At 55.7% G+C, this 13,493-nt stretch overlaps 1 protein-coding gene across 1 annotated transcript in view; it reads left to right on the top strand.

The window, feature by feature from the left end:
* Positions 1 to 11,782, top strand: part of ZCCHC24 (zinc finger CCHC-type containing 24) — a 63,748-nt gene extending 51,966 nt beyond the window's left edge. The window contains exon 4 of the mRNA XM_012466276.3: positions 7,654 to 11,782. Coding sequence (XP_012321699.1) covers positions 7,654 to 7,767 — 114 coding nt within the window. The 3' untranslated portion in view covers positions 7,768 to 11,782. The remainder of the gene's footprint in view (positions 1 to 7,653) is intronic.
* The last annotated feature ends 1,711 nt before the right edge of the window (positions 11,783 to 13,493 follow it).

Raw genomic sequence — 13,493 nt, 5'->3', positions numbered from 1 at the left:
GAGCCAGCTCCTCCTCCCTTGGGGCGGGGAAGATAGGCCTGTCACAAGTAGGGGGCTGGCCATCTTGGAAAGAGGGCACAGCAGGTGCAAATGCGCCAAGGCTGAAAGGACTTGGGCTGCTCCAGGCCCACAGTTCAGTGAAGAGGCACAGGGGAGGGCAGCGAGAGGCTTGGGATAGGGGGCTAAACGGGGCGGCTACAGAGCCCCGGGGGCACTAGAGGGACCCAAGAACAGCAGGGCTTTCAGATTTATTTTAAGTCGGTTACTCTGGTGTGCAGAGATTGAGTGGGGAGACCAGTGGAAAAGCCAAAACCAAGCCCCCATATGAGCTGGGAGGGGACCGAACTCCGTGGGTAACTCTGGAGCTGGATGCGACACCAAGCGTCACTGGATTGGTGGTGGAAGGTGGGGGAAGAACAGGAGCCCAGGAGAACAGGCCCACCCCAGGCAGCCTGGAGCACCCGAGTGGGTGGGGGAGGTCGTTCCTCAGCTGGGCGACCTGGGCGGGACACAGGTGTTGGAGATGAAAGCAGGTCCTCTGATACACAGGTCACGTTTGAGATGTTTGCAAAAATCCAGTTAGAGATGTCAAGAAGGCAGGTGGATGTGTAATTCTGAAGCTCATGTGAGAACTCAAGGTGGTCCATACGTAAGTGGGTGTCTTCAACCTAAAGGCAATAGGGAGTGGATTTGAGTTCCCACAGAAAGCATGTAGACAGAGCAGAGAAGGGATTCCCTAGACCCAGTGTTGCTGAATCCCAGTGTTTGGTGGTCAGATAGAGGAGGAAGACCCAGTAAGGAGAAGGAGAACCAGGAAGTGTGGAGTCCTGGAAGCTGGGGGTGGGGTCAGGGGAGCGTTGTTGGAGGCTTTGGCTGGTGGTTGGTACTCAAATGTCAGGTATAGAGACCACAGAGGAGTGCCTTGGAAACTTAGCAAGAAGAAGATCGTCCTCAAACTTTGGCAAAGCAGAACAAAAGCACCACTTTTACCTAGGGAACTTGAACTACAGCCAAGGTTTGAGAGACACAGAAGCCCGGCCAGCCGGGAATGAGGGCAAGGGTGGAGGTGCTGCTTTGTAGTTGGCCTGGGGTCAGGGCAGTGTGCATGGAGCAGTGTCAGGGGAGGCTGCTGTGGAACTGGCTGCAGAGGGAATGCCTCATTGTCCACTCTCTTGATGGGAGTCTGATTGAGGAGAGAATCACAGCAGTAGCTGCAGCCGAGGAGGAGCCCTTGGGCTGGGTGTTGTGGAGATGGGAAAGCCTGGAGCCAAGTGCAGGCTGGTGAAAATGATCTAGAAGACAGCAAAAGTTGGCCGGGCGCGGTGGCTCACGCCTGTAATCGCAGCACTTTGGGAGGCTGAGGCGGGTGGATCACGAGGTCAGGAGTTCGAGACCAGCCTTGCCGAGATGGTAAAATCCGGCCTCTACTAGAACTACAAAAATTAGCCAGGCACAGTGGCAGGCGACTGTAATCCCAGCTACTTGGGAGTCTGAGGCAGGAGAATCGCTTGAACCTGGTCGGCAAAGGTTGCAGTGAGCTGAGATCCGCACCACTGCACTATAGCCTGGGTGAGAGAGTGAGACTCCATCTCAAAAAACAAAAAGAAGACAGCAAAAGTCTGATGATGCAGGGATAAAACAGGAAGGAGGGAGAAGAGGGGGTAATTAGGAAGGTTCATGGGTTGGATGGTTCAAAGAAGAACCTCACATCCAAGGCTTGTTTTCTCAGTAAATGGGAGACGAGGTTCTCAGATAGAAGTGAGGTGGGCTGGGGTGGGCTTGAGGAAGGACGAGCAAGGAAGCAGCCTGCTAGGGAGAGCTGGCCGGACCACCCAGCCGCATCCCAGGTCCCGGGAGGTACGTGGTCCTAATGCAGTGGAAGGGGCCAGCCTAGTCCAGTGACTTGCTCCAGCGAAGCTCACAGGGTGGGTACAGGCCAGGTCTGGTGTACGGAAGGCCCACAGGGCAGAGGTTGGCTGGGCGAACACTCCAGAGGGCAGATGGTTGTCGGGGGTGGGCATATTTGTAAAACCGTGATGACCATGCTTCATCCTGGGGTGTCAGCAGGGAATGGAAGCCAGAGGGGCCTGGTGGAGAGGGCGGCTGGGTGGGGCTGTGGACTGGGTGGAGTCCAGGAGCCAGTGGAATGGAAGGAGAGGAGGAGGGGGCAGAAACGGGTGATTTCTGAAGAAGCCCAAGTCTAGGGTGTGGCTGAGGGGTGGCGGGAGGGAAAGATCACTGTCGATGAGGTAGTGGGGGACAGCGGAGCCAGGGGTAGGGTGGGCCTTCCGTGTGTGATGAGTCACCACAAAGGACAGGCAGACAGAGGAGGCAGGAGGGGAAGGGGATCTAGGAGCCATTGGGGGAAGGTGGCTCTAGGAGCCATTGTGGGAGGGCTGCCCTGCGGGAGAGATGGAGGCAGAGTTCTGATAGGGTAGAAGGTCAGTAGACCGGAGGGCTGGAGGAGAGCTTGGAGGCTGGAAGGGCAGATGAGTGGCCTGGGAGGGAGGAGGGGAGGAGGCAGGTAATGGTGGCTGGCTGGGGGCAGGAGTCAGGACAGCCCAGTTTCTGCAGGGCCTCAAATGTATGGGGGCTGCTGGGGTCTGCGCTGACAGTCCCAGGGGCTGGGTCCTTACCACCCACTCTGTGACCTAAGCAGAGAGGCAGGGCCCAGACCATGCACCCAACCCCACAGGAACCGAGTCTCTGTGGTGGCTCCAGCCCCTTGCCCCTGCCCCGATATTGCCCCAGCATCTGGCTGGGTAGGGCTCCTTACCATGTCCCTTTCACAGTGCCAGGCCCATTCCTGGCTTCTGTCACCAACCCCATGCTGGCAACGGCCCCACCTGCCTCACCATCTCCATCCCACCAAGCACAGCCCCAGCACAGCCTCCCTGACCATCCATCCCCCATCTCCACATCAGAATCGGCTCTCCAAGGCTCCAATCTAAAGGATCCCTCAAGAGCACATGGCTGGACCCTTCCCCTCTCCCAGTCGTTAGGCCACTGTTGAGCACCTACTGTGTGCACTGGGGACACTGAGGCCCCGAGAGAAGACAGTACTTGAGCAGGGTGACCAGTCAGCTGTGTCAAGGGGACCCAGGTCTCCCACTGCCCAGCACTCCATCTTCTCTCCTGTGCTTCCAAGCTGGGAGGGGGTGTGAGGGTGGTGCCTCTCCATCCCCCAGCCGTTGGGAGCCTTTGAAGAGCCCAGAGGTGGAGCTCCCCATGGTGATCCCCATGGTGGTGGAGAGTGGGTGGTTAATTTCTCCTGCCCCAAGGAGTCTGAGCTCCCTGACCTGCGCTGCGCTCCAGAGAACCCTCCACTTCCCCACTCTCCTGCCCAGCCACATCTGCTTCCTGTCAGGCTCCAGCTGCGGCTCCCTCTGCCAGCTCTGGTCCCTCAAGGAGAAAACACCACTGGGCCTTGCCTTGCTGCAGGGAGTCGGGGAGGCTCTCCACCATGGTCAGCCCCAGCTGCAGAGTGTTTTCTCTCCGCAGAGGGGAGTGTCTTGACAGCTTCCCCAAGCTCCTCACCCAGTGGCAGGCTGAGCGGGGCTGAGCAGTTGGGCCAGGGCACACAGAGGGAACCCCCACCATGGGGTCATGGCCAAGGAGGGGGCGCAGCCCAGATGAGCCCAGGAGGGCACTGGCAAGGATGTTTTGAGAGCATTTCACCCAGGACTTCACTGTTTCCCCTGCCCCCATGCTGCCCCTAACCCTATATAACACATGATACCAATACTGGCCAACATTCTGAGTGCTCGCTATGTGCCAGGCACTGTTCTAATCCCTTGACATCGGCTAACTTACTCTTCACAGCAACTCTATCACATAGAGTTAGCCTACAGACTTAGCCCCCATTTAATGGAGGAGAAAATTGAGTCCCAGGGAGGTTAAGTGATTTGTTTAAGGTCACACAGCAATCACTAAGTCTTGCAGAGCTTTTTATGGTTATAAAATACTTTATGACAGTCATCTCAGCTGGGTGCAGTGGGTCACACCTATAGTCCCACCAGTTTGGGAGGCCGAGGTGGGAGGATCCCTTGAGCCCAGGAGTTCAAGACCAGCCTGGTCTATATAGTGAGACCTCGTCTCTATAAAAAAAAAAAAAATTTTTTTAAACAATTAGCGAGGTGTGGTGATGCATGCCTGTGGTCCCAGCTACTTGGAAGGCTGAGGTGGGTGGATTCACTGCACTCTAGCCTGTGTGACAGCAACCCTGCCTCTAAAATAAGACAGTCAGCTGGGCGCAGTGGCTCACGCCTGTAATCCCAGCATTTTGGGAGGCCAAGGCGAGTGGATCACTTGAGGTCAGGAGTTCAAGACCAGCCTGACCAACACAGCGAAACCCAGTCTCTACTAAAAATACAAAAATTAGCTGGGTGCGGTGGTGTACACCTGTAATCCCAGCTACTCAGGAGGCTGAGGCAGGAGAATCACTTGAACCTGGGAGACAGAGGTTGCAATGAGTTGATATAGTGCCACTGTACTCCAGCCTGGGCGACAGAATGAGACTCTGTCTCTAAATAAATAATAAAAATAAGATAGTCATATTATTTACTTCTCTATGACACACACACACACACACACACACACACCCTAGGAAAAAGACAGTGAATGTTATTAACCTTCTACCCAGGTCTCAAAAGGGCAAGTTGAGATTGTGGAGGAGAAGGATCCTGCCCAACAGCCCTTGGCTGATAGGTGGCAGAGCTGGCATGCAAAGCTCTGTCTATCTGACTTTGGTGACACCATGTCCTATGGAGACATTGCAGAAGACACCAGACAAAGGGTTTTCTAGAACAGTTTTCAAAACAGGCTGGCGATGATCCCTTCAGGCTCCATAGAGGCTCTGCCCTCAGTCAGCCCCAGGGATAAAGGCTCAGAAGGCAGATGCCAGTCAGGATGGGTGCAGCTGAGCAGGTGCCAGTGAATTCCCAGGGGAGAGCGCTGTGCCTGTCCCTCCACCAAGCACAGGAGGGTGCCCTGGGGACAGAAAGCCAGAGACCCAGACAGGCTGGGAGGGCGTGCTGCAATCTGCAGTGGGCACTGGCCGTAAGCTGGCCCTGAACCCCCGGACAGTGCAGCCTGTGGGGCCAGCTGCAGGCAGTAGGCAGCAGCAAGTCCCTGCAGCTCAGGGCTTGGAAACAGCTCGTGTGTCTGAAAGGCCACACACCTACCACCTCCTCGCTGCAGGCCCCAGGGATGTCCCTAACATCTTGGAGCCTCTGTGGCCTCATCTGTGGACCTCCCTTTCCCATACATCTGAGCCTGTTTCCTCCCTGTGCCACTCACAGAGAGGTGGGGACATTAGGTGGCCTGACGTAGGTGGCAGTGCTCTGCCACATAATGTGTAAGCCTTGGGGAATGAGGGCTGCATGGGGCCTGCTGAGTCTGGCCTTTCTGGCCCATCCTAGAAGACTGGGTCTAGGAGACGGGCCTTGGCTAGTCGAGGGCATGGGGGCTGCAAACCAACTTGGGTTTGGTGTGCTGGAGGGGACAGTTCACTACTATACTGATCAGACCGTCCTTTGGGAGCTGAGCAGAGAGTCTGTGTGGCCGGGATCTCCAGGATGAGGTGACAAGGACCCAGATTCTAGCTCAAGGTAGGCAGCCTTCTTACAGTGCAGGCAGTAAACTGAGCAGTGGGCTTTGCCAGCAGACAGTTCTCCAGCCCTGGAGGCACCCAAGTCCCAGATGGAGGATGCTGTTGGAGGTCTCCATGGGATGTTGGGGAGAGCAGGGAGCGTGCCCTTCCTAGGTCCTTTCACCTTGGGACCTTGCTCAATTTTGATGGCCCTCCACCAGCTGGTGCCCCCCTCCCATCAATAAGACAAACCACAGACAGCTTCTGCCAGCCCAGCTCTTTGTATTCATTATCTCCATTGAATTGTCTGCTGAGAACAAGCCCATGAGAAAGCTGTTATCAGCATCCCTGTTACAGATGGGAGCATGGAGGCCAGAGGGGGCAGGTGGCCTGCCCAAGGTCATACAGCTCTTAGGTAGGAGAGCCGGCATTCGAGCCCAGGTCTGACAGGAAGTCAAACTCTTCTCTTTTCTGGCCAGGATGAAGGCTGGACAAGGAAGCCGGTCATCTGAAACCCCCTTGCAATGCGGCTAACATGCCTGTTTTTCCCTCCAGGCCTTGGCTTTGGACTTTAAGCCTGGGAGCACAGGGATGGTTTTTATGACTCTGGGGCCAGAGGCAGGAGGGCGGTTACTGGATCAGAACCCTCCCACCACAGTCTCCCCATCTGCTTCTAGAACCTTCCGACTCTTCCATTCCAGACCGCTCTGAGTGTCCTCTTGGGGTCCGGACTGTGAATTGGGTGGAGAAGCCAGTATACTACTTTTGAGCCATTCACAGTCGGGGGGGTGGGGACAGAGCATACCCTCTGCTGCCCTCCCCTGACCATCCTGGGCCATGGTTGCAGCCTGGGTTCTCCTGCCCCCTCTCCTGGGCGTGTGGCCCTCAGGTGGCCCTGAGCAGCTTCCTATGAGCCCCCCGTGTCCATGAAGGGGACCCTTTGGCCAGCAGGGGTTCCGGCTGGAGAGAAGGAAGCATCTCCATGAGCTGGCCAAGAAAGCGTCCGCTCAGGAGCTCCTCATGGCCTCCATAAATTCTCCAGGGAGTCAAGTCTTTGCCAGTTTTGGGGAGTCAGGAAGGGAGGAAAAGAGGGAGCGGGGAAGCTTACCGTCTAACAGAAATGTGCTCGTCTGTGCCCTGCGCTGTCCAGTTCACACATTCTCAGGCGTCTCTCTGCAACCTCCCAGTTCCCTGCAAATGAGGCTCTGGGAATGGCCCACTTCAAAGAAGTGGAAACAGAGGCTCCCTGCGATCACCCAGTGAGCAGGTGGCATGATAGGCCTGGCAAGTCATCTCCCTTCTCTGGGCCTCAGGTTCCCTGTTAGAAAACAGGTTTCATTCATGCAGCCCCAACCAATAGGGCACTGGACCGGCTCTGAGGTGTGGGGCTCAGCCGACACCCCGGCTGCTGACGTCACAGAGCTGGCTGCTCACTCGCCACAAGCCCAAAGCACATGACTGTGTCTGGGTTAAGCTTCCCTTGAGTTCCAAGGCCACACGAGCAGAGGTGGGAGTGGCCAGTGGCAAGCGAAGAGGCGCCAGATGCTGGGTCAGATGTCAGTCCGGGTCAAATGTCGGTCCGGGCCTCCACTGCTGTGGGCCTAGGTTTCCTCATCTGCACAGGCTGCACCCATGTCCTGCCTCCAACCTGGACTTTCATGAGCCTCAGGTCCTGGCTTCTCAGGGAGAACTCAGGGCAGAGCAGATACCCGGGATGGCGGGTCCAAGACCCCTCCACAGCCCTGGCCCAGCCCAGGGCCACACCTGTGAGCCCCAGGATTCAGACACCTGCATGTGGGCTCAGCAAGAGGGCTCCAGCACCGTGGCCAAAATGACCTGGGACCACAGGCGCCCCCTCCCCGCCCCCTATCGGGCGTGTGTCTCTCCCTCTCTGTGTCTGTCAGTCTCTGTCTCTGTGCATATGTGCATCTCTGCCTCTGTTTGGGCCCCTCCCTCTGTACCATCTCACCTGTCTGTCTCCGTGTCTCTCTCTCCCTGTGTGTCTCTCTGTGTTTCTTTCTCGCCCCTCACTCCCCCGGGCCCCTTCCTCCTTTTCTCTGCAGAGACCCCTGGAGAAGCCCGACGGCCTGGACGTGTCTGACCAGAGCAAGGAGCACCCGCAGCACCTCTGCGAGAAGTGCAAGGTCCTGGGCTACTACTGCCGTCGCGTGCAGTGACTGGCTGCCCACCCACACCCAGAGCCACCCCCTGCCAGCCTGAGGAGACGCTGCTTCCCTGTGCTGCCCTGAGGGGCTGCGTGTCGCCCTGTGCATGGGGTGCCCTCGCAGGCCTGCGGGGCTGGGCCGGTGGCTCTTAGTGTCCTTATCTTGTGTGTGCTGACAAACAGTGTTACTGACATGGCTGCCCCCATGGGCCAGGGAAAGCAGGGAGTCTGGGGCTCTTTGCAGGTGGGCCTGGGGTCTCTGTGGAGCGGACAAAGGCAAGCAACAACCCATGTCCAGGAGCCCACAGAGCTCTGAGGGTCCCCACAGGCTCTCCTCTGAGAGCCCCTTTGGGGTGAGCAGCCTTGTATTGGCCACAAGTGCACTAAATTTACTGTGAATCCCAAACCTCCCCCAGACCAGCCAGGCCACCTGCTCCCACCCAGAACCCCCGGTCTGCCCTGTATGGAAAGCCACTCTCAGAAATCCCTGTTTCTTTCCTGAGTCAGCAATCGTGGCAAGGGGACATGTGTTCTAGCATCTGCTGGGGAGTGGGGCTCTCTGTCCCTTGCCCACCTTAAGCCCCAAATCCTGACCCCCTCTGACATCACTGGCATTGCACCTCGGTGTTCCCCCGCCACACTCTATGGACCCTGCTAGGAGGGGTTAGGTGCAGGGGAGGCACAGAACGCTGGACAGATGTCTCCTGGGGAATGTGGGGCAGCCCCCCATGACCTCCACCAGACTGCCTTAGGTTTTGTCAGCCCCACTCCCTTCCCTTACCCTCTGCCTCCCACCCATGCCAGGGGTCCACATCAAGGCAGTTGGACCCAGTGTGGAAGCCACTCTAGCAGAAAGGACACAGGCCTGGCATTCTGGAGAACTTGGCTCAAGTCCTTGCCCTGCTGCGACATGCCGTGTCACCTTGGGCAAGGACTTCGCATCTCCGGGCCTCAGTTTCCCCATTAGTTAAGTGAGAGCCTAACACTAAGACCATTGGGCCCATCTCAGCTCTCTTGTTCTGGGATTCAGGCTGGCTGGTGCCGTGTCCTGGAGCAGAGAGACTTATTTGGGGAGTTTCACCCAGAATGGTGGGAGAAACTGCCCAGGTGCCAGGTACCCTGCACCAAGACCCTTCACTTAGTGTCTTAGGAAGTCAGGCCAAGGGATGCTGAGTCCTCCCCTGCTGGCCCCGGCAGCCTCAGCCCTGCTTTTCATCCCCTACCCCTGCAAACATGGAGGAGCCCCCTTCTCCTCACCTCGGCCTCCTAGCCCCCTACCATGGGGAACCCTGACATAAGCCACAGAACCCCTCTTTCTAAAATGGGGACAATAATTTCCTACCTCCCAAGGGAGCAGAGAGGCCTCGTGGCACGTCCCTGGTCAGGGAGCCCACTGTCCCAGCTGGCGGCGGGATCGTGCGCTCCTCTCTGCCCGATGAGAAATCCCGATTCCAGGGTCACGGCCCCTGCCTTTCTCCCGGCCGTCAGAACTGGGTCTCTTGATTTTGCCCCTACATTATGCCTCTGTGGGAAAAAAAAAAGTCAGACCACGAAATGGGCCTGAAATTCAGTGTTTACCATGGCTCAAGGATGCCCACCTGGTGTCCAGTTGCCTTTTGTTTTCAAATGAAAATGCTTTGTACAACTGAGGAGTTACCGTGAAGTGTTAGCCAGGAGTCCAGGGTGTGAGTTGAAAAGATGGAGTGAGTGTATTTGCAGCCAGGGAGCTGCTGGGTGGATTCGAGGGGCCATACCCTCTGAGCACTTACAAAGGTGTATTTGCTTCAGGCCAGGCAGCAGGCTGTGAACACCCTTGCCACCACTGGGGACTGCCACTGAGGACTTCCCGAGCACGCTGTTTGCCACCTTCTCCAAGGTGTTGAGGTGAGCTGGGCTTGGTTCCAGCCCAGGCTTCTGTCCCCAGAGAGAAGCTGCCACTGATGGTCATCCTACCACACTGCTAAAGAGAATGTTGGCAGTGGTGGGCGGTGTGCCTGTGCCAACTCTTCCAGGGACCCACCCCACAGGGGGACCTTGCCTGGGGCTGCCAGCTGTGCTGCAAAGGTGGCGGAACCCAAACCCTAAAAAGAACCCAGGCTCCAGACCACTGGAGGCCAGGGCTTCCCTGCACGGGCCAAGGGGAGATGGACTATCACCCTAGGTGACCTTGCCAGTGAGCTGTTCAGCAGGTAGCCACTGCCCTGCCATCTGTGCAGAACCAGCCACCTTGGGGGCTGGGGTTCCCGCGTTGAGGCCCCACTTCCACACTTCCCTTGACTCGGTTCTGGCTAAACTGGGGAACTCTCCGTGGTCAGCAAAGCCACTGCCGTGCAGGCTGGGTGCTGTGAGAATTAAGTGCTCAGAGGGCCAGGAGCCCAGGGGACAGGAACGAGTGTGGTTTCAGTATGTTCAAAAGGGACAATCGCTTGCAGTTGGTAGATCCAGCGATCTAGTTGGAAGATAATGGTGTTTACCCCATATGAAGTATTCAATAGTTCTACTTGTGAATTTGTATTTATTTTGAGTTATACTTGACACAGAATTCCTTTTTTAAAAAAATACTATGTGTGTATTTTGAAAAAAAAATTCATAGATGTTAAAATTTCTGCATGGTTACCAGTTTTTCTCACAACACTGAATTTGGTAGCTTTTCCCGAAAAAATCTTCACAGTGATTTTTTGTCTGTATATATTTGAGGGCCTTTTTTTAAAAAAAAAAAAGAAAAAGAAAAAAGAAAAGAAAAATATAATTGTTTGATTTTTGAGATTAAAACAAACAAAAAGAGAGGCATTTTCAAAACTTCAGAACTTTCAGGAGGGCAGGAGAATATCAAAGATTTCTGGAAGTATTTTGCAAACCTTCTGCTTGAGCTGCAAGAAAATATTTATGATGAGAACTTTTCTGTTTCCCGTTACTGGGTTTTTGTTTGTTTTTTACTATGCTTTGGTCTGTAAAAATACGCAACTGAACTACATTCAGAAGGAAATATTGTCTACGTAGAATATTATATGAAGTTGGTACATAATTCTGATGAGGAAAAAAAAAAAACCCTTTGCAATTCTTTAAGCCATATTGTTGTTATTCCGTGTTGTTTTCCCTGGATGAAAATATCAGTATTAAGTAGCCAGCATATTATTCAAGTGTTTAGACTTATTAATATGTTCTTGTCCTGTATTTATACATATGTGTATTTTGGAAAGTATTGCCTTTTTAAAGGGAAGCTATAATTAGATACATAGTGGAAAAGGGAATAGTGGCCCCTTTGTGCCTCTTCCGCAGAGGATAACAAACAGCATTGTAATCCATTCTCTTGCACCTTCTTATTATTATCTTGTTATTATGGTTTTATTAATTTTGTAGGGGGGCAGGGAGTGGGCGAGGGGAAGAAGGGGCTTATTTGACTAACCAGCCCCTCTGTGGTCCAGCAGGCCCTTGGCTTGGTGGGAGGGCTCTCGATCAGTGGCGCCCCAGGAGGGAAGAAGAAGTGGGGCAAAGCCTGGCCCTGCCACTTGGGAGCTTTGCCCATGAGCCACGCCTCCTCCGGCCCATGCTCCTTGAACTTGGAAATGTCAACCGGAGCCCTTATGCCAGCCCTCCAGCATCTAATAGACTTGAATCTGCCCTAAATGAATATTTAATCCAACCTCACTACATTGTAGCCCAGTCCAACGACTAACCCTGAAATGGGGGTGTTCCAGCCTTCATTGAGGTGGCCGAGCAGCCCCCTGGGGACTGTGGCAGCAGGCTCATCCTTCTCTGTTGCCAGCCTCGCTGTCCGACCTCCTCCACCCCCGTGCGGTGACCCTGTCTGTGTCTGTGTCTGTCCATACGTGTGAGTCCAGCTAAAAAGACAAACAGAACCCGTGGGCCCAGCTCGGAGGGCGCGTGGAGAAGGCTCCAACGTCTCCGATGTGCAGCCCTTGGGATGGCATTCCGTTGTGTGCCTTATTCCTGGAGAATCTGTATACGGCTTGCCTATAGAAACATAGCCCCTTCATGCTGTATTAAAAGGACTTTTAAAAGCAAAAGAGGCTCACGGGTTTCCTTGTTCGCACAAGCGTGTGGGGAGGCTGGACTCTCAGGGGCAGGAGATGGGGCAGGCGTAGGAGAGACCTGGGGCTGCCCTTGGCCCTCCTGGGTCTGGGTCATCTCGTCATTGCCCTGCCTCTATGCCACGGATTTGCCTTCTCCCAGCCTCTCTGCCCCCAACTGGACACTCTCCAGGGCGATGGCCCTCCCCAAGTTGGCCCCAGACTGGGAGAGATTGTCAGCAGATGAGGTCACGCGTTCACTCAGTGGGGGGACTCCCGGGTGACCATATATAGGAGTGAATTTTCCTCAGAGACGGCAGCCCTCGGCTGCTCCCGCTTGGCACACGCAGCCAAGATCAGGATTTGGGCCCCAGACAGGCAGCATCATACAGTGAGCAAACAGAGAGGTCCAGGGGAGACGGCACGGGGGACCCTCTTCTGACCGAAGCCTGGGCTGGGCTGTCACCAGGGGGACGGGAGGATCCTGCTGAGGGCCATGAGGAGCCACAGCGAAGCAAGACCGTCGGCAGCCACCGCCTGCAAAGCCCAGCACTGGCTCTTGTTCTCAGTCTCGCTGCCCACCTGAGTCACCTGCAGGGCTTTAAGAATGTCGTGCCTTGGCCCCACCCCAGGGAGGCCGAGGAAGTGGTCCTGGGTGTCCTTGAGCTTGTGAAGCCCCCAGCTCAGTCTGTTGTGCATCCAAAGTTGAGCAGCACTGGGCTTTCAGATGGTCGCTAGTGTTCCTGTGGGACCCACGGTGATGGGGAGGAGGTGGGGGCAGGGAGTCCCATCGAGGGGCCCTCTGTCCTCAGCTCCAGCCAACTGTTGCTATCTGTGAATAAGGTTGCCAGGGGAGGGAGGGAGGGGCAGCACGGGAAAAACTGGAATCCCAGTTGTTACGTGAAATTGTCCACGTTTTAAGTTTTGGCAACAAGTTAACTGGATTTTTGAATAGTGTAGAAGTCAAAGCACGAGATTGTGGGCTAGCCCACGCCTCCTGACTGCGGCCTCTGAGCTGGAGCAGAGAAAACAAAATGCCAAGCCTTGGGGTCAGGGACCATGGATGTGAGGGCAAGGGACAGGCAGGAGCAGAGACCACCAAGCCAGACATCTTGTCTTATTTGGGGTGCCACACAAATCCCAGAACCAAGCCGTTTCCTGCTAAACGGCATCTAGAGAATTCCCCACGGGGTGCCTGCCCTCAGTGTGTGGAATGGCAGGCAGAGCCAGAGTCGGCCTGAATAAAGGTGGGCCCAGCAGGGGGGTGGAGAGGGGACCCACCTCTGCCAGGGTGAGAGGAGAACAAAGGACCCCTGCTCCGTAGCGGGCCCTCTGCCAGCTCACCGAGTCCTCCAGTAGCCTGGGTGGGGCTGTGGCTCTCCCTGGGCAGATCTGAGGTCTCAGAGCCGGTGTCTGACTCCGGGCCCTCCTGTCCCCTTCAGCACTGTGGCCAGGCCAGCCCTGAGACCCAGCTGCATGACACTGGGTGGCTTTCCTTGTCTCGGAGCCCCAACTCTCCCAGGGGTATCCTGTGGATAAGACAAGCTACTGAACACAAGACAAAGCACACTGCTCGTACCGGGAGGCGCCCAGGGAGTGTGGGTCCCCGGCTCCCGTTGTCTGCAGCTCAGGCAGAAGCATCCTACCAGTGATGACACCGGAGAGTCCGCAGGGAGCCAGGCCTTGAACCCAGGGCCCCAGGTGCTTC

This window comes from Aotus nancymaae, unplaced genomic scaffold (genome assembly GCF_030222135.1).
Source record: "Aotus nancymaae isolate 86718 unplaced genomic scaffold, 86718_ANA_hifiasm-v0.15.2.pri h1tg000010l, whole genome shotgun sequence".
Lineage (NCBI taxonomy): Eukaryota > Metazoa > Chordata > Mammalia > Primates > Aotidae > Aotus > Aotus nancymaae.
The sequence above is the reverse complement of the archived record's forward strand: the minus strand, read 5'-3'. Positions and strand labels throughout refer to the sequence as shown.